Raw genomic sequence first — 21,040 nt, forward strand, 5'->3', positions numbered from 1 at the left:
TGCTCCTGCCCCTGCCCCTTCCACAGCAGCCTGGGTGGGCATCAGACTCCGCCGGACGCCCTCTGGGCTCACCTGTGCGTGGGACCCACCCACCGCCTGGGCGACCCCATGTGCTGCACCCCTTCCCGACCTCCAGTGCCTGGGTCCAGGCCACCCGAAGCCCGAGTCCAGGCACACAGGTAGCGTCCAGGAAGCCCCGTCCGGGTGCGGCCCGAGCTGATGCCTCTGGGTGCAGGCCCCGTGTCCCCTCCCTGCTGGCGGGATCACATGGGGCCAAGCGCTGAGCTGAGGGCACTGGCCGCCGTGTGGCCCCTCGGTCACCACCTGCAGGCGGTGGGTCTGCCGGGAGAGGCGAGGCCCGGGGGCTGGCGGGGAAGAAAGGGGGCGGCCCCCAGCAGGACAGGAGAGGACGGGGACAGCCACAGAAACTGCCCAGGGCACTGGGGGGTGCGTGGTGGCGTGTGGGGACACAGCTCTGGGGGGGGGCTGTGAGCACGTTACCCACGCAGGACAGACACATGCCACCTGTGCATGCCCCTGTGGGCAGATGCACCAGACCCATACACAGGCACGTGCCGTGAATCACATGTGTACATGTGCACTTGTGGGGACCTCTCACAGACATACACGCTCACAGATACTAATAAATGTGTACACATGCACATTTATGTGCACCATGTTATGTGTGTGGGCATGATCACATGTGTGAACATGTGTACTCTATACACATGGGTGTCTGGGAATCTGTTGTGTAGACATGTGTGTTCACACACATGAATTTATGTGTATTTACATGTACACATATGTCTATGGAGGGCCATCACATTTATGTGCATGCTCACACACATGACTATGTGTGCACTCCAGCATACACACATGTGCCTGTGCAGACCTATCACATGGATATATATGCTCATGCACTCACAAATGCATGAGTGTGCTCTTGCACACCTGTGTGGCCCCAGCCTGTGGGCACTCATATACATGCATATATGGGTTTAGATGTGGCCCCATCATGTTGGCATGCACACTTGTGTACTCATGCATGAACACACATGTGCCCTTGTATGCATGTACTTGCATGCCTTGTTGACCCATCATGTAGATGGCTGTGTATCCAGTGTGCACATGTGATTGTGTGTACATGTGTTCACTCATTTGGACACACACGCCCCTGTGTGGACCCATTGTGTGGACATACAACACACAAATACATGTGTGTACACATGTGAATGTACACGTGTGTCTGTGTTAACCTGTTATGTGGACATATGTGCTTAGGTGACCACATGCTGCTTGTGCGTGCGCACATAGATACGTGTGTGTACACATGTGCACTCACTCATGCATACACATCTGTGTGAACCCATCCTAAGGGCACACATGAATATATGTGTGCACTCTGTGTAGACCCGTCGTGTGGGTGTGCATTCACATGTGCACAGAGACACACATGTGTATTCTATGGACCCGTCGTGTGGGCACATGCTGCTTATGCACTCACACGTGAATGCCTGGCTGTACGCATGCTGGTGGTACACCTGTGTGGGCATATCACGTGGGCTCACATTTTCATGCATACATGAATACATGTGTTCACTTGTGTGCACACACATGTGCCTTATGGACCCGTCATGTGTGGGCTCACACACTCAGGAAGGTGCCTGGGAAAGACTGGGAGGGGGCGGGGAGGCAAGGAGGAAGACCCACCCCTGCCCCGCCCCGGAGGCCAGCCCCAGCATCGCGAAGGCCCCGTGCCGGCACCGGCACCATGACCCGACCCGCGGGACAGCAGCAGCATGTGGCTGGACGGGCCTGGAGGGTCCCGGCTCGGGGAGGAAGTGGGCAAAGGGGCTGGGAAGGGCCTGGCGGCCGGCGTGTGGCAGAAAGATACAAAGTGTCCTTTTATTGGGGGCGAGCGAGCAAGGGGCCCGGGTAAGCTGAGCGTATTTGGATAAACTTGACGGCCTTCCCCTGAAACGGCCTTTTGTTCCGCCGGGAGAAAGGAGAAGGCGGCGGCACCGCCCGGCCTGGAGCCGCTCCAGAGAAAACGGAGGTGGGCGCGGGTGCCGGGGCGTCTCGCGAGCGCCCGCGCTCCAGGTCAAATGTTTATTATTATTTATTTTATTTTTTATTAGAACGTGCGGTTAACGCCCTGCTGCCTGATAGCGGTCCAGCCGGGCCGGGAGTCTGTCTGGCCGCCGGCCACCACACAAAGGCCGCTCTGTGGCCGCGCGGCCGGGGACGCCTCCCGCGACGGAGGTGGTGGGCGATTGGAGGGTCTCCCGGCAGAGAGGAAGCTACAGCCTGTCTGCGCCCCTGCAGCGGGGGGCGGGGCTCGGGGCACAGACAGCCAGGTGGCTCCGGGGTCCCTGGACCGGCCGCACCCCACCCTGGGCGCCGGGCCTCGGCTCTGCTCCTCCGATGCCCCCAAGAAAACCAGTGTCTCTCCATGGCACCGAGGGAGACAGCCAGTGAGGCCGCGTGGGGCGGTCCCCTGTTTGGGGGTGCAGCACCCCCTTCTCTGCAGACGACCCGCTCCTCTGGGCCCCGGGGCCAGGAGCTTGGCCACCTGGAGCTGTGTCCAGCATCGACCCAGGGGAGGGCGGGGTCCTCAGTTACCTCCCACACGTACGGAGCAGAGGGCACGGCTGGGGTGCAGGTCTCTGCAGGACTGGGGCTCAATGCCCAGCACCGGGCCCAGCCAGGACGGTCCCCCGATGCCCGGCCCTCACCAGGCAGGGACGCAAGGCTCCAGGCACTGGCCAGAACCCTCAGCTCTGTGGGAGCCCCTCAGGGCTGGCCTGCAGCCCGCCCCCTGGACGCTCCTGCTCCCTCCGGGCCAGACGCAGGCAGGACAGGCTGCACTAGGGGCTGTGCACCTCGGGGTGCTGGCCCCCGGCTGCTCACGGGAGGCCCTGTGCCCCCGCTGTGAGGAGCCAGGTGCAGTGCTTGGGACACGGCCTGCTGCCCGCGTTGCTCAGAGGGGCACCTCGCTGGACACCGCGCTGGGAGCTGAGGGGCCCTCGCAGCCTCCGACGCCGCTTCTGGGCGGCGGTGGGCTGGGAGCACGCAGAGGGCCCGCAGGAGGGCAGGGGTCCCGCTCTGCAAGGCAGCGAGGGGCCTCTGAGGAACTCTAGTCTGGCTGAGGGCCAGGAAGCCAACCTGGATTGGGGTCACCCCCAGCTGCGCCCACCTCCAACTGGGGGGACCCCTCGGCACGTGTCACCTCCACAGACAGCCCCCGTCCTGCGGGCACTCACTCGGGACCGTGAGGGAGCAGGGATGCGGCGTGCGGCCCCTCCGCTCCAGACCCCCTCCCCGTCACCCGCACTGCGAGGCCAGAGGGAAAGTCCCGCTCAGGGCTGAGGGGCGGGCGGCGGAAGGTGCCAGCTCCGTGCCACACCCCACGCTGCACGCTGTCAGTGGGGGACACTGTGCGCGCCCCACTGGGGGCCGGGTCCGCCCGGACACGCCATCTACCGTGGCCGCCCGTCCTTCTCGCCCGCCACCTGGGTGGGGCAAAGCGCCGGCAGCTGAGGCCCCTTGGTCCCTCCGCGGGCACCTGGACGCGGGACACAGGGCTGGGAGGGCAGGGGTGCAGCACGCGGGCACCTCTGGGCTGCCCTCCGCCCGGGGGGCGCCAGGCTGTCCAGCACTGGGGAAGTCGCGTGCGGCCGAGGGTGGGCGAGTCCAGGCCCCCTGCTGCGTCCTGTCGCCCTGTCCAGGCCGGGAGGGCGGCTGCAGCCCCCCCCGCCGGGAGCAGAGGCCTTGCTGGGCTCCCAGGGCGGCCGCCCAGCCTGGCCATACCTGGGCAGGGAGGGGCGCGGGCCTGGCAGAGCTTCCAAGGACGGCCGCGGGAACGGAGCCCCTGCCAAGGGCCATGTTTGCGCAGCCCGGGGCAGCGGAAGGGCCCGCTCGGGGCTTGGCACGGCCCGGCCCTGCCCCAGGGCAAGCTCTGCGGGAGCTGACACCCCTCCCCCCGCGGGTGGGCAGGACCCGCTCGGGGACACAGAGCCCGGGCAGAGGAGACGCCAGGGCGAGATCCTCCCAAAGAGCCCACACCAGGACACCGCCAGGACCCACGCGGGTACTCGCCCCAGCCAGAGAGCCATGGTGGCGGGATCAGGGGCCTGTGACGCAGGGACACCCCCGCTCACCCCAAGGCCCTTCACTCCCCTGGCCCCCGCCGTGTCCTGGGCGCCCAGGGCAGAGGCAGGCATAGACTGGCCTCATCTGGGTGCAGGGCAGGGCTGTGGGAGCCCCTGGGGAGGTCGCCCAAGGGGGGTCTACGGGCTGGGGATGCGCATCCTGGGACTCTGCGGTTGTCACCTCTCAGGCAGCTTCACCCGTCTCTCACCTTCTCCAGAGAAAGCCAGAGGGGCCTGGAAACTACCCACTCGCCTCTCTGATCACTCAACCGTGCCCCCGTGCACCCACCACCCTGACACCCACCTACTCACCACCCACCAATCCGCCCATCCACTTACCATCCTCCAGCCCACCACCACCCACCCACCACCACCCCCTCACCATCCACCCACCCACCACCACCCACTCACCCACTCATCCTTGCAGCCCCAGCCCCTGCCCCCGGCCCGTGAAGCTGCCCTCGTGCCCGCTGATGCTGGGTCTTGCAGAGGCGCTGGGCAGGCCGGTCAGGAGGGGCTGGTGACGCGAGGGGCCGGCTGAGGACTGCTCGAGCCTCACGTCCAACGTGGCTGTGGCAGTGGCTGCCCACAGCCTGTCCTGGGCCTCCGGGAGCACAGGATTAGCGTGACAGAGCACGGGTCGCACGCTGCACGGTGCCCTCCGAGGGCAGGGAACGAGCTGCCAGGACTCACCGGGAGCCTGGCCGGGTCTGAGCGGGCCCTGGAGAGCTCGGGCGTGGACAGTGCAGAGAACTGGGGCTTTACTCCGCCTGCAGCAGGGTTCGGGGCTCCTCCTGCAGGGGGAGGGGGCAGGGAGCAACATCCTGGGATTCTGCGGTTGTCACCTCTCGGAGGCCAGAGAGAGGTCGCCATGGTGACAGCGGGCCGCCGGTGGGGAGACTGTCACCACTAGGACCCACCAGTAACCGCCAAGTGCAAGGCCTTCCTGAGGGCTGGGGGGAGCCAAGCGCTGAGCACCCACGGGCTTGGCTGGGGCAGGACTGGACCTGAGGGATGGGGCGGGGCCTGAGGGATGGGGCGGGGCCTGTGGGACAGAGGCGGGGCCTGGGATGGGGCAGGGCCTGTGGGTCAGGGGCGGGCCCTTCGGGATGGGTGGGGCCTGTGAGGTGGGGCGGGGCCTTGAGATGGGCGGAGCCTTAAGGGCCAGGCCTTGGTACCGGAGCGGGGGTCTACGGGCTGGGGATGCTCAACCCAGGTGAGCACCGTCCAGACCTCAGGCAGCAGAGCCAGATGGCAGAGCCCCAGCAGGGGCAGATGCCCTGTCCAGGCTGTGCTGACTGACCCGTATCGCTCCTGCTTCCGCTGGGGAGCAGAGGCCCAGGGCCACCTTCCCTCGGGCAGGCCCAGCTAGTGTCCAGAGGCGGGGTGGCCTCCGCGCTGAGTCTGGGGGGGGCAAAGAGGCCTGGCCCGGGGGGCTCCTGACCGACCCTCTCTCCCCGGCAGATCTCCGAAGACCTGGGCAGTGACAAGTTTGGCGCGGACATCGGAGCGGCCGGGGCAGGCAGCTGGCTCAAGTACATCCGGGTGGCATGCTCCTGCAGCGACCAGAACCTCAGCCTCTGCCAGGTCAACGAGCAGGTAGGGCCGGGCTGCGGCCGGGACGGGTGGCATCTCCGCGGGCAGCAGCCGGGCCTCCACCCCGCTCCTGCCCCCGGCCAACTGGCCGGGAAGCTGCTGGGGTGTGGCGTGAGGCAGAGGCCCCGCCCGAGAGCAGCCAGAGCGCACAGCTCGCCCTGATGCCAAGGGCGAGTCCGGGGGGCAGAGGGGACAGCTGGCACCTTCCTGAGGCCGGTCGCTGCACCCCGCGGAGCCTCCCCGGGTCCCTGGGGCACCCACCGCTGCGTCTGAATGTGGGGCCCAACCCCTCCACCTCCGCTGTCAGCATTGCCTGTGGTACGCGGCCGGGAGAGATGCCGTTTGCACCCACGCACGGCCGTGCCGCTCGGGGTCCGCTGTCCCCGGCTCAGGGGCGGCCGTGGGGCTCGGACAGCGCAGACCCGCGCGGCCCCTTCCGGTGAAGGTCGTGTTGCTTGAGGGACACGTGGGCAGGGAAGCCACGCGGCCGGGAGATGGGGGCTGCCGAGCTCGGAGGATCCGCCCTGACCACCGTGGCCACAGCTGGACTTGTCTCAGAACATCTGGAGCAGGTGGCCCAAAGGCGGGTGAAACAGCTGGTGGCGGAGACCGCCAGGGGCCCGGACTGCAGAGCGACCCCCGGTCCTGTGACCCTGACCTCCGAGGGTCCCCGGGGAGCACGGCTCACACCGGGAGTGAGGCGGAGACAGGCAGTAGCAGCTGCCCAGCCACACCCCAAAATCTCAACTTGGAAACGCTCAGGTCAAAGGGGAAGAGCACTGGCAGGAGTCTAGGGGTGCCGTAGCGCCCCCGGCACCCCGCAAACCTGCACCAGGGCGCAGGGGGCTAGTGGGCAGGTTGTCTCCCCAACCCGCGAGCCCCCCAGAAAACGCTAAAGCAGGAGCCACGGGGCTGAGCTCACCGCCCCCACTGGGCCCCCCGCCCCCGCCCGCCAGAGCTGCAGACCCCTGAGCACCAGCCTTTCAAGGGGACACTCACTCGTGTGCTCCTGGACAAAGGGACAGGGCAGAGGGGACAGCACCGAGACACGGGTTCTGGGGGCCTCCAGAGGTACCCCCAAGCCCGCTGACCCATGCCCTTGGAATGTGGCTGGGAGGCCCCCCCTGCTGTGACCCTGTGGGTGGACACAGGCTGGGGCACCGCCCCGGCTCACGGCGCGAGTCCTCGGCCACAGACACGGCTACACACAGGCTCCTCTGGTGACCGGGTCGTGTCCGGTTCATGTCCGGTTCAGCCAGTCTCCACGGGGCCTGGCTGGGTGGGGTGGTGGCCGCGGCCTACCTCCCAGACAGCGTCTGCTGGACCGGGCCACCTACCCCAGAAACCGGGGTCTGCGGTGTCCGCACCTGCTGCCGCTGTCCCCTGGGGTGCCGGATGCCGGAGCGGCAGACGCCCCCCAGGCTGAGACGCCCCGGCACGGGCAGCGGGGAGGAGCCGCAGCAGTGTGGGCGTGAGGGTCCTTCTTGCCCGTTTTAGGGTGACTGGGTCCCATCCGGTTGTCCCCCCAGCCCGCACAAACATAAGCAAAGGAGAACCAACAAGCCGCATTTATTTTGGGAGGGTGGTCCCCAACCGCTCCCCCGGCCCCCGCTTTCCTTCTGCAAAACCCGAGACCCTCTCTTGTCCGGGGGCTCCTTCTCCCTCGATCATGGGCCGGCGCTGGTGCAACGTCCCGGAGACAGAGACGGGCTGTTCCCGACGGCTTTCAAGGCTGGGAGGAAAGCCCCCCAGCCCCCCGCCCGCCCCGCTGCCTCCCCTGGACGACAGCCACCTGCCTGCCACTGTGCGTGGGGCGGGGGACCAGCCTGGGCCACCAGCACTCGCGGGTGACGGGTCAGGGAGCTTCAGTCCGGGGTCCCTGAAGCAAGGGCGGGCGTGTCACACGGCTGGTGGCCCTTCTCAGGCCGTCCTCCCCACCTAGAGACTGGGGCTGAGGGGGTCCCAGACACACGCACAGCCCACTCCCAGGGGCACAGGCTCTGAAATGACCGCACGGCCGAGCCCCACGGACCCCAGGGGACCATAGCGGCTTCCCTGGAAAACCGGGGCGGTGGGTGGGGCGCAGACTCCACGCACCAACCTTGACCCAGACCTCGGGCGCTCCCTGCTGAGCCCCGGGTGGGCAGGTTCCCCCAGAGGCCGTGGACGGGTCAGGAGGGAGCCTCGCTGTGCAGCCTCGGGAGCAGCCCAGTTGGGGAAAGCCGGGAAGGGGCTTGTGAGGTGTTGGGGGGCTCCGGGGAGGAGCGCAGAGGCCCTTGAACTCAGAGCCCCCCCAGAGCACGTGCCCCCTCCAGGACAGCGCCTGCACAGCCCCCACCTCCCCACCCGGAAGCTCCCACTCACGCACCACGCATACTCCCGCCGCATGCACGCACCACGCACACTCCCCACCCATGCGCAACACTCCAGCCCACATGCACGCACACTCTCGTCCACAAGCACGCACCACGCACACTCCTGCCCACATGCGCACACTCCCGCTCACATGCACGCACCACGCACACTCCCCACCCATGCGCGCACACTCCAGCCCACATGCACGCACACTCCCGCCCACATGCACGCACACTCTCGCCCACAAGCACGCACCACGCACACTCCTGCCCACATGCGCATACTCCCGCCCACAAGCACGCACCACGTACACTCCCGCCCACATACGCACACTCCCGCCCACATGCACGCACCACGCACTCCGCCCACATGCACGTACCACGCACACTCCCCACCCATGCGTACACACTCCCGCCCATGCGCACACTCCCACCCACATGCACGCACACTCCCGCCCACATGCAAGCACACTCCCGCCCGCATGCGGACACTATCGCCCGCATGCACGCACCGCGCACTCCCACCCACATGCGAACTCTCGCCCGCATGCGCACGCACTTCCGCGCACATCCGTGCACTCACGCACCATGCGCTCCTGCCCGCAGCATGCGCGCACCATGCACACACCCCCACCCGCATTCCCGCGCCCATGCGCACACTATGCACCATGCGCTACATGCACACTCTCTCGCCCACGTGCACGCCCTCACGCACGTGCCCCAGTTCACGGGCACGCGCACACACGCTGGGGCCCAGCACACCTTGATGCTGAGGTCCCGGGTAGGGAAGAAGCGCGGCAGGTCCGTACAGCCAAGAAATTTCACCTGTTTATCTAAATGCGCCTTCGAAGCCCCTGGGGGACCCAGTGGGGGCCCTCCCCTGGCGGGCGGGGCGGGAAGCCCCGCGCCCCACACTCCGCGGGAGCCGGCCGGGCGCCTGCTATGCGGGGCGGCCTGTCCCGCGTGCCGGGCTTTGCCACAGCTCCGGAGAGCACCCGAGGACCCCCGAGGACCCTTCGTCCTGGCCTCCACACACAGCCTGGGGCGGCCAGGACGGCGTCAGCGCGCTGGGCGCTCCCGGCCTCTCCCCGCCACGGGGGGCCAAAGGGCAGTGGCCCGCCCGGCTCACCTGCGCGCGGGATGTGACGTGGCCCTGGGTCCGAGCGCGGCGGCCTGGGGGTGCCCCGGGAGAGGGGGGATGGGGCGGCCGGCCTGGCTGCAGGAGGGGCTGGCGCGGGGAATGGAGCCCCGGGAGCCCCTCCGGAGCCCCCGGGGGCCTGTGTCCCGCCGCAGACCCAGACCGCGCTTCCCGGAGGACGAGGTCCGGGCGCGCCCGCCCCGCCTGCCATTAGCCCTAATAACCATTAATTCCCCTGCGGCTCAAAGTCCAGCGCCAGCACCGCCGCGCCTGCCGCTCGCCCCCACCGGGCCCCGCGGGAAGGGGCGTCCGAGCCTGTGTGAGTCCCCCGGGCAGCCGCTGGTCCCTCCGGGCACTGACCGCAGCAGAGGCCCTGAGGTGGGCGGGGAGCGGGGGCGGGGGAGGGGGACCGGTCAGCACGCTCCCCTGCACGCAGGCTGGACTCGCGGGGGCCGGCCGGGTATGGGTGCTCCCCGGACCCCCCGCGGGTGTGCCCTGGGGTCCCCTGGGCGCATCAGCGGCACCCCGGGCGTTTCAGGCGCGGCTGTGCGCCGCGGAGTCACTTGCAGCAGGTGGCAAGGCTGGTGCGGGTGCAGGGCGGGGGCCTGGGTGCCGGCGCCTGGCCTCCCCCGCCCGCGTCCCTGCCCCGTCTACGCGCCGGGCACTCGAGCTGGCCCCATTCTTCCCCGCGTGGGGGGCGGCGGGGGGGTCCACAGCCAGACGCCCGCTGGCCGGAAGTCGAGAGGGCGGGCGCAGAGCGGGGTGGGGGTGCAGGCCCTGAGCCCCAGCCCACGAGTGGTTGCTGGGAAGCCCGGCCGGGCCCTGCGGGGTCCCTGACACCGGCCAGGCGGGCAGGCAGCGCCCTCGGGGCCTGGACATGTGGACGGAGCGCGGGACGAAGCATGGCTGCCGGGAGGAGTGTCGGGTCCCTCCGGGGCCACACCCAGCGCAGGCTTCTGGCCGCGGCCGGGCCGCTGCGCCCCGCTCGACCCCAGCCCGGCCAGCCCCCCGGGAGGACGCCCCGCCTCGGCGCTGCCCAGGGAAGGGGTCTGACCCGGAGCGCGGGTGGCCGCAGCCTCTTCTCTGCCCCCAGGTCTACTACAAAGTCATCAAGGACATCCGGCCGGGGGAGGAGCTGCTGGTGCACGTGAAGGACGCGGCCTGCGCGCTGGGCACGGTGCCCCCCAGTCCGGATGGTAAGGGCGCCCACCCGCCCCCACGGGCCCCGGGCAGAGCCGGGGGTGCCCACGCGACGGCCACGGGTCGCCCGGCGTGGGGCTGTGCCGAATCCCAGCCCTGCCCCTGCCCAGGCAGAGGCCTGCAGGGGCTGCCAAGGGAGAGGCTTGGTGGGGGGCTCCCTGCGCGCCTCCCCCTCGCGGGTGTCCCGGCCAGCAGACGGCCTGGCATCTGTCCTGCTGTGCAGCGGGCCGGTCCCCACCGTGTCTTAGGCCTTAGGAGGCCCTGGGCTGGACACCCTCCACCCCACACATCGGAGGGTTTCCCTGCCCCGCCTGAAGCGAACCAGCTCCCCCACCCCACCCCTGCGCATGAGCTCAGCTGGGGCCCAGTGCGGGGAGCCCGGGCACGGAGAGGCCTGGAAGACGGAGACTTGCATGTTGGCTGTGCCAGCACCCCAGAAGAGGCAGGGGGCCCCCATCTCTTCCGTGTGCGAGGAGGTGCTCCCGCTCCCAACCCCCGTGCCTCCCTCCCTCCCCCCCCCACCCTGTCAGGACACACTCGGGCTCATACCTCATGGTCACTTATGGCCACCACCGGAGGCCCTGGGGCTCCCGTCACTGTCGCCTCTCCACTGGCCACTGGGAGCAGGCGGTGGAGGGGGCTGGGGGGGGTCTGAGGACGGAGCCGGGGGCGTGCTTTGTGACAGAGAGCTCTTGCAGCACAGGCTTTAGAATCCAGCCCCCAAGCCCACACCCTCGGCAGCTCCCTAATAATTTCTCAAACCTTTGCGGGCTAATTGCTGGCGCACAATAGTCCGACATCCAATATTTGACTTCTCTCTGCTGTCAAGATCACTCTGGGCCTCCCAGCCGCCACCCCCCTCTCTTAAATTCTGAATTGAAGAGAAAGAAAATGCAAAAATGTTCCTCACTAAGATAATTATCATAAAAACTCTTTTATCCCAGCCCGGCTCAATGCACGGCCCTTATCGCGGCAGGAATTGGGAGCGCTCCGAGCTCCTGTGAGATTAGACGCAGACGCCGCCGCTGTGTCCCCCGGCTCTCCGAGGCCATTACCTCCGATTTATTGCTCTATTGCATTTCCACTCTGCCACGGCAAGTCACTGATGGAACTCGAGTGACCGGGCGGCGTGGATGTGCAGGGCCGGCCTCCCACCCCGCCAGGGCGAAGGCTCACCGTCCGCCCCAGGCCCCTCAGCCGTCCGGCTTGAGTGACAGTCCTTTGTGCCGAGGCTGGGGCCGGCCCCGGAGACGCCTCCTTCTGGCCCCCGAGCAGACTTGGCGGGCAGGGCCGGTAGAGCTGTGGCTTCAGAAGACCCCGACCCCAGGCCTGGGAGCTGGGCTCCGACGTCCGAGCACTCGGCAGTCAGCTGGGCCCCTGGTCCTGAGACTCCGCACTGCCCCCCACCCCGCCACACACAGACGCACACATACACATGCACACACACATGCGCGTGCACACACACGTGTGCACACACGTACACACACGCGCATGCGCACATACACGTACACACATGCACGCCCCTACTCCCCAGTGTGCAGGGAAGATGCCTTCAACGCACAGAGAAAATCACTTCTGCCCCCAAAAGGCCTTTTTCCGGTTTTTCTTTGTTTGGGGGGCCACGCCCATCACTCGGTGCCCAGTACCATACACATACACGCACACACATGCATACACGTTCACACATGCACACACATACCTCCACTCACCCATACACACGTATATACACACATTAACCCATATACACACACATTCACACACCCACACACCTTCACGCAAGCATATATGCGTTCACTTAAAACCACACACATTCATGTACAACCACACATGTCCACACACATTTGTACACATGCACATCCATGCTTCACACAGATATCACTCACCCACACGCAAACCCACAATACACGGCCACACTGACTCTTCACAGACACCTGCACTCAGCACAGGCTCATTCACCGTGTGCCCAGATACTTCACGCACATACATCGGACAGACACACATCCACATGAGCACAGAGACACGTGTTTCCTGCATGTAACGGGCACATAACTACACAGCAGCATTTGCATTCAGCGTGCCGGGGCCTGACAGGAAACTCCTCTCCCTGCTCAAAGCAACCAGCGTCAGTGTTAGGTGCCCGGTCCCAACGCTCCACAGAAGCCGCGACGGCCTCGACACAGCCATGTCAGACTTGCTTCATGTTAGGACGCAGCTCTGTCTGCACACGCGTGACTCCGCCCCAGGCTGGTCTTCCATGTCCTCAGCCCACCACGCCCTTGCTGGGCTCCCAGTGCAGTAACGTCGGCGCCGCAGAGGCAGGCACGGTTCACTCTGCACAGCCACACGCATGCTCCACTGCGCACACAGCCCCACACACACGTGCATAGAACCCGCCCCGTGAAGATCAGGTGTACGTGAACATGAAGATCACAGACAACCGTGAGCATGAAGGTCAGACATGTAATCATGAGGGTCAGACACGTGAACGTGAAGATCACATGTGAGCAGGAGGGTCAGACATGGGAGTGTGACAGTCACACAGACTTGCATGAGATGCGCGTTTTGGTCACGCCCAGGTGAGATTCACACAAGTTCAGACTCACGCACAGGAAGACACGCCATGGGCAGAGATGACAGAGGGGTGACAGTGCCACTGTCCCCTCACACAGTCGCATGGACACACGCAAACCCGAATGCACTGCACTCGGGACCCTGCACCCAACACACAACTGTCACAGCACACGGCACACACACCTGCACCCCACACGCCTGCGCCCACGCACTTGGCACTCATACCAACACCGGGCATGTGCGTGCCCTCATGCTCCCGTGCTCACCTGTGCCCGGCCACAGGCTCTGCGGGGCACACGTCTCTGGTCTGGGACGAAGCGTTGTGCTCTGGGCGGGCACAGTTCTGGGGGTGGAAGGGGAGGCTGGAGGCACCCAGGCAGCTAAGGGCCCCGGTGGCTGCTGGGCCTGGCCCGGTGGCCTGTGCCCCCTGCCTCGTGCACCCCCTTTCACCTGTGGCCCTTCCGGTGAGCAGGCGTGAGCGTCCGAGGCCCTGCTGCCTCAGCAGAGCACTGGACCGGGCTTCCTCCTTTGCTTAGTGCTGCTGCAGGCAGACTCGGGGTCCCCGTCACCCGCAGGAAGGGGTGACGCGCGGCCCACCCCCTGCTCCCACAGAGGCCCCCACCTTCCGCTGCGGTGCCTGTGACGAGCTCTTCCCGGCCAAGCTGGACCTGCGGCGACACCAGAAGTTCTCGTGTGGCTCGGCGGGCTCCGCCCTCTTCCCGGGCCTGGGGCCCCGGCTGCAGCCGGACAGGCTGGTGGGCGGCCCCGACGCGCAGGCCCACGAGTGCAAGGACTGCGAGCGCCTGTTCCCCACCAAGTACAGGTGCGCCCCTGAGCCAGCCCCGAGGGACCCGGAGACAGGCCCGGGTGGGCTGCCACCTGGCCCTGGGGACATCGGCCACACACCGGCTGCCGGACACGCGCCCCAGAGGCGGGCAGGGAGGGGCCCCGGGCTCAGGCAGCCACGCTGGGATTGGGGGCGGGGGGGCTGCCCTGGGACACAGGGGCCACTCCGGGCGGCCATCCCTGGCCCAGCCTTGGCTGCGGAGGGAGCAAGGCAGAGCCCGCCGGCCTCGGTGGGGTGAGGGGCCTGGGATTAAGCCCCCGCCTGAAGGAACGGGTGAGCATTTGGGGCGCAGGCCGCACTCCCGAGGGCCACCGTCCTCCGCCATAAACACATAAATCACAATTAGCGCGGGGAGACGCCCGCCCCAGCGGCCGGCCCGCGCGAGCTGACGGCTGGCTGGGCCCGTAATGAGGCCGGGACGCTCCTGGCAGGTCCTGGAGATGAAGCAGCCCCGATGGGCCGGGTGGGGGGCGGCGAGCAGCCACACAGCCCCGCACCCCTGCAGGGCTCACCCTGCTCCCAGCTCCCAGCCCCTCCTGGTGGGACTCCGGGCGGGCGGGAAGTGGGCAGCACGGGAACTTTCTAGGCCCTTTTCGGTGGCCGGCATCAAGGTGCAGACTGCAGGCACGCGGCGGGCAGGGAGGGGGCTCACGCGACCGACTCTGCCGCAGCCTGGAGCAGCACCTGGTGGTGCACACGGAGGAGCGAGAGTACAAGTGTGACCAGTGTCCCAAGGCCTTCAACTGGAAGTCCAACCTCATCCGCCACCAGATGTCCCATGACAGCGGCAAACGCTTCGAGTGTGAGAACTGCGTGAAGGTGCGTGCGCCCCCCCCACGCCCCGTGGCTCCGCCCCCGCCCGTGGCTCCGCCCCCACATGGGCCCTTCCCTGGTGCGGCCTGAGCAGCAGGGGCGCCGCCTCCGTCTCCCCAGGTCTTCACAGACCCCAGCAACCTGCAGCGGCACATCCGGTCCCAGCACGTGGGCGCCCGGGCACACGCCTGCCCCGACTGCGGCAAGACGTTCGCCACGTCGTCGGGCCTCAAGCAGCACAAGCACATCCACAGCACAGTGAAGCCGTTCATATGTGAGTGTCCGGTGGGGCCGTGGGGGGCCCGGCGGAGAGGCCGGAGACCAAAGGGCAGGCGCACACACAGCCCAGATGTGGCCCCTGGCTTGCTCACTTTGAAAGCCCAGGGGCTCCTCATCTGCCTGGCACATGCTGAGTCACCACAGCCACTCTGTGCTGAGTCATCACACCAGCTCTGCTGAGTCATCACACCACCTGTGCTGAGTCATTCATACCAGCTCTGCTGAGTCATTCATACCAGCTCTGCTGAGTCATCACACCACCTGTGCTGAGTCATTCATACCAGCTCTGCTGAGTCATTTATACCAGCTCTGTGCTGAATCATTCATACCAGCTCTGCTGAGTCATTTATACCAGCTCTGCTGAGTCATCACACCACCTGTGCCAAGTCATTCATACCAGCTTTGCTGAGTCATTTATACCAGCTCTGTGCTGAGTCATTCATACCAGCTCTGCTGAGTCATCACACCAGCTCTGCTGAATCATCACACCACCTGTGCTGAGTCATTCATACCAGCTCTGCTGAGTCATTTATACCAGCTCTGCTGAGTCATCACGCCAGCTCTGCTGAGTCATCACACCAGCTCTGCTAAGTCATTTATACCAGCTCTCTGCTGAGTCATCACACCACCTGTGCTGAGTCATTCATACCATTTTTGCTGAGTCATTTATACCAGCTCTGTGCTGAGTCATTCACACCAGCTTTGCTGAGTCATCACACTACCTGTGCTGAGTCATCACACCACCTGTTCTGGGTCATTCATACCAGCTCTGTGCTAAGTCATCATATCAACCATGTGCTGGGTCATTCACGTAAGCTTTGCACCAAGTCATCTCTCTCACACACCACACCACACACACACATATACATACACGCACTCACACACTCTTTGCTGTGTCAACAGTAACTGAAGATTGCAGAGTCTCTCAGACAAAGTTGTGTTCTGTGCTGTGCAGACACTGTGAATCTCACCAAGTCGTCACACACGACCTCTGGTGCACCCCTACAAAATTCCAGAGCAGTGGCACTCAGCCTGCCCACCCCAGCACACAGCCCACACCAGACCTGTACTTGAAAACCTGCATTCTAGAGCGAGCGGGAACGCCCCCTGGCGTGGCGTGGACTGGCGCCCTCGGGGACCGTCCGTCATGCAGGGCAGTGCTGGGCTCTCAGCCAGGGCTTCTGAGCACAGACCTCCCGCCCCACGCTCCGTGCCTGTCTAGAGACACCCAGCCCACGGCCCCCGGGTCTCTGCTAGCCCCTCAGGAGGCCCAGGGACCCAGTCACATCCTCACCGCTCCAGCACCTGCTCAGAAACCTAAGGGGCGCGGGGAGGGAGGCAGGGAGGCAGGGAGGCAGCAGCCTTCCCCCCCGCAGACACACTCTGCTCCGGCACCAGAGACCCCCTCCAAGGGCTGGCGAGCCCGAGGGCCGCATTCTGCGGAGGACGGCACGTGGGGGGCAGCTCCCCTCAGCCTCTGCCAGCTGCCAGAGAAAACCCGAGCCTTGGCCAGATGGCAGTGGAGACACCTCATTCAGATCAGGCGACAGATTTAGGGACCAGCTGGACATGTGGGCGCAGCCCCCAGGCCCGAGGGGTGAGACCCAGTGCCAGCAGGGAGACAGAACAACTGCCCTTCCAGGAAAGGCGCCCTGGGCAGCCCAGGGATGCCACACCCATGCCACCGGCAGCCCCTCTGGGAAGTACCTGCTTGACACCCCTCACCGTCCACTACCTGAGCAGCAGCCAGCAGGGAGGGGAGCATGGGGCACTCACACACGTGTGCATGCAGTTCACAAGTGTGTGCAGGGTGTGTACATGTGGGTATGTGCAGATGTCAGTGCATTATGGGGTGTATGCAGATGTGTGTGGCTGCGTGCACTCATGCATTGTGAGATGTGTGTACACGTGTGCATGCACGTGCGTGGCGTTCACATGTGCATGTGTGTGATTTCACCATGTGTGCATACATCTTGGCATGTGTATTTGTGTATATTGTATATGTGTCTGTGTTGCGTGCAATGCTGTGTGTTGTGTGCATGTCTGTGTGAGTTGGGTGCAATGCTGTGTGTTTCATGTGTGGCCATGTGTTGTGTGTGTGGCTTTGTGTGGTGCATGTATAGCTGTGTGTTTTGTGCGTGGCTGTGTGTGTTGTGTGTGTGGCTGTGTGTTGCATGCGTGTCTGCGTGTGTGCGTGTTGAGGTTGGTCCCAATGCTCAGGCAGCAAGCAGACAGGCGCTCCCTGCCCTCCCCTGGAGCGTGTGTGTGTGTGTGTGTGTGTGTGTGTGTGTGTGTGTGCGCGCGCGCGGCTGTGTGTGCCCAGCGACCCGGGCTGAGGACAGGGTCTCTCTGAATCCCCGGCCCGGGCGCCCTCCTGGGTGCTGAGTCCCACACCCAGCATCCTGGAGCGGCCAGGCTGTTCTGGGACCCCCCAGGCACTGCTGTGACCCGTGCGTCCCAGCAGTAGACGCGCCCGCTCGCTGGGAGGGGGCGTCCCGAGCCCCCTGGGCGGACGCTGGCTCGGTGGGAATGCGGACTGCGAGGCGGGCCGTGCAGTGTTGGGGACACGTATTTATAGCAGGTCCCCGCGGGGCACTGCGCCTCCCCAAAAGGGCAGATTGGATGAAACGAGGCAGCAGCGCCCCAGCCCTGCCAGCGCCCCGCCCCACCAGACAGCCGGAGTATAAATAGATTCCGTGATTAGAGCTCAGCCGGGGGGGCCCACGTGGTCTCTGCCGGGCAGCCGGAGGAAGTGAGCGCCCGCCAGGACACAGGTGCATGTGCACGAGCATGCGTGGGGCGCATGTGTGCCGCCACTCTGCCCCTGTCCTGGGGAGAAAGACAAGGGGACGAGGAACGTGGGAGTCGCGGACACTCCGCCCACGGGCCCACGGGCCTGGGAACCTGCCCGCGTCCAGCTCGGCAGCGCTGCCCTCTGCTGGCCAGAGCTGGAATGGCGCGCTGTCACTTCCCTCCTGCCCCGGGCATTGTTCCCGCACCCCCAAAACACGATCGACCGAGGCCACCGGGGGCTGTCCCCAGGGGGTGCAGTCACAGGCCGTGCAGGGGGAGTCGGGGTCTTTACCTGGAGCCGGATCCGATTTGGGGCTTGTACCTCACCCGCAGGGCACGGGTCCCAAGCTCCTGATGTCCACCCAGGGGCCAGTCCACAGCCGGCCTCTGTTAGGAGTGGGCAGGCAGGGAGAAGACAGGCTGGCCCCGGCAGCTGGTGATGGGAGGCGTGTCTGGGCAGGCTGCACATGCACGTGTTCACGTCTAAACATAAGTGCAGGCACACCACACACGAGACACATGTAGTTGCACACACAGCAGGTACCCATGCACACAGATGCGTACAGAGACGTGTGTGCACAGCAGCACCTGCGTGCAAGTACACGGGAATGTGCACCCAAGAAATGTGGCTGCCTACACGACACACACACATACATGCAAACAGCCATGCACACACATGTACACAGCCAATCACATGCATGTACACAGCCATGCACAAAGCCATGCACACACGTGCACGCGTGCTTGCACACAGGCCGGCCCCAGGGGCGCCCAGGGTCCCGGCCGTCCACAGCCTGCCTTGCTCCCGGCCCGCAGGTGAAGTCTGCCACAAGTCCTACACGCAGTTCTCCAACCTGTGCCGGCACAAGCGCATGCACGCGGACTGCCGCACGCAGATCAAGTGCAAGGACTGCGGGCAGATGTTCAGTACTACCTCCTCCCTCAACAAGCACCGGCGCTTCTGCGAGGGCAAGAACCATTACGCGCCCGGGGGCCTCTTCGCCCCGGGGCTGCCCCTGACCCCCAGCCCCCTGCTGGACAAGGCCAAGCCGCCGCCCAGCCTCAACCACACGAGCCTCAGCTTCGGCGAGTACTTCCCCTCCAGGCCGCACCCCGGCGGCCTGCCCTTCTCCACGGCGCCGCCCGCCTTCCCCGCGCTCACGCCCGGCTACCCCGGCATCTTCCCCCCGTCCCTGTACCCCCGGCCCCCGCTGCTGCCCCCGACGCCCCTGCTCAAAAGCCCCCTCAACCACACGCAGGACGCCAAGCTGCCCAGCCCGCTGGGGAACCCGGCCCTGCCCCTGGTCTCGGCCGTGGGCCACGGCGGCGCGGGCGGCGCGGGGGCTGCGGGGCCCGAGGACAAGTTTGAGGGGGCCCTGGAGGACACATACGCCGAGAAGCTCCCGGCGCGCGGCAGCGACGTCTCCGACGGCAGCGACTTCGAGGACCTCAACACCACGACCGGGACCGACCTGGACACCACCACGGGGTCAGGCTCGGACCTGGACAGCGACGCCGACAGTGACCGGGACCGGGCCAAGGGCCAGAGCAGGGCGGCCGAGGGCAAGGCGGAGCTGGGGGGCGGCGCGGCGCCCCCCGGAGCAGCCGGCAGCGCCGGGGACCTGCCCGTGTTCTACTCCCAGCACGCCGCCTTCTTCCCGCCGCCCGACGAGCAGCTGCTGGGCACGGCGGGCGCAGCCGGCGACTCCATCAAGGCCATCGCGTCCATCGCCGAGAAGTACTTCGGGCCGGGCTTCATGGGCATGCAGGAGAAGAAGCTGGGCGCGCTGCCCTACCCCGCCGTCTTCCCCTTCCAGCTGCTGCCCGGCTTCGCCCCCGGCCTGTGCCCCTTCTCCGACCGAGCCCTCGCCCACAACCTGCTGGTCAAGGCCGAGCCCAAGTCTCCCCGGGACGTGCTCAAGGCGGGCGGCCCCGGCGGCGAGTCCCCGTTCGACCTCACCACCAAGCCCAAAGACGCCAAGCCCGCCCCGCCCGCCCCGCCAGGCCCCGCCGCCCCCGAGGAGCAGCCGCTGGACCTGAGCGTGGGCAGCCGCGCGCGCGCCAGCCAGGATGGAGCCGCCCGCGCGCCCCGCAAGAACCACGTGTACGGGGAGCGCCGGCCAGGGGCGGGCGAGGGGCTGCCCCCCGTGTGCCTGGGCCAGCTGCCCGCCCAGCCCTCCCTGCACTACGCCAAGCCGTCGCCCTTCTTCATGGACCCCATTTACAGGTACCGGCACACCCCACGCTGGCCCGGCCGGGGCCCTCTCGGTGACCCCACCCTGCGCTGCCGATGCCCCAGACCCGCGCTCAGGGCGGCCCTGGGGACTCAGCCGGGGGCTGGCCCTGCGAGGGGTGGAGGCTGCAGACCCCAGGGCCGCGCTCTGCTGGCCCCCGGCAGGGCCGGAGGGGCCGAGAGGGGCACGCCCAGCCTGGGCCAGGAGAGCGGCAGGGTCGGGGTCGGCGCAGCGAGCCAGGGCTGGGGTGGCCCTCTGGGTCCCTGTGCACAGTGAGGCCCGGCCTGTGCTTGCCTTGCTGGCGGCGACTCAGCCCTTCGTGGTACCCCAGATGGGCCCCAAGCACCACCTGAGCCCAGCCGGGCCCATAAACCTGACAAAGCGGCAACCAGGCCACGCTGGGCCTCATGGGGAGGGGTGGGCCGCTCCGGCCAGACCCCCAACGCAGTCAGGCTGAGAGTCCCGCCCCGCCCTGCCCCTCACCTCCACCTGGAGCCTTTTGGGAAGCCGCAGGTGCGAGGTGACACAGGCCTCCCTGGGCCCTCTGGGGCGGCAGCCGGGCAGGGCACAGACCCACCCGCCTGCCCGGGGCTCACTGCCCGCCTGCCCGGGGCTCTCTGTCCGAGGAGGGCCCGGGTAGGTCCCTGCCTCTGATTGTCACCAGGCTGTGCTCTCGCAGGGCAGGGCCTGCCCGTGGCTCCAGTCAGTGGCTGTGGGGACACGTGCCCCGGCCCCCTCCCTCGGGGGTTCCCTGGGACAAGGGCCACCCCGCCCCGCCCCGCACGGCCAGATCCCAGGGCCGTGATGCCCAGAAGCACCCCCCCTCACTGCACTTTCTTACATTTTTTTTCCTTCTTGGCTTTTTGGGTCACACCCGGCGATGCTCAGGGGTCACTCCTGGCTCTGCACTCAGGAATCACTCCTGGCGGTGCTCAGGGGACCCTATGGGATGCCGGGGACCGAACCTGGGTAGGCCGCGTGCCAGGCAAATGCCCTCCCGCTGTGCTGTTGCTCCAGCCCCCCACTGCACTTTCTGTGTCTCCCCGGGGCCCCAAGGGGGCACA

General features: G+C 66.6%; 1 protein-coding gene across 1 annotated transcript in view; it reads left to right on the top strand.

The window, feature by feature from the left end:
* PRDM16 (PR/SET domain 16) overlaps positions 1-21,040 on the top strand; it is a 158,594-nt gene that overhangs the window by 124,156 nt on the left and 13,398 nt on the right. The window contains exons 4-9 of the mRNA XM_055137767.1: positions 5,616-5,750; positions 10,333-10,435; positions 13,623-13,833; positions 14,529-14,676; positions 14,791-14,944; positions 18,559-19,969. Coding sequence (XP_054993742.1) covers positions 5,616-5,750; positions 10,333-10,435; positions 13,623-13,833; positions 14,529-14,676; positions 14,791-14,944; positions 18,559-19,969 — 2,162 coding nt within the window. The remainder of the gene's footprint in view (positions 1-5,615; positions 5,751-10,332; positions 10,436-13,622; positions 13,834-14,528; positions 14,677-14,790; positions 14,945-18,558; positions 19,970-21,040) is intronic.

The sequence above is a fragment of the Sorex araneus genome, chromosome 5 (genome assembly GCF_027595985.1).
Source record: "Sorex araneus isolate mSorAra2 chromosome 5, mSorAra2.pri, whole genome shotgun sequence".
In the NCBI taxonomy this organism is placed as follows: domain Eukaryota; kingdom Metazoa; phylum Chordata; class Mammalia; order Eulipotyphla; family Soricidae; genus Sorex; species Sorex araneus.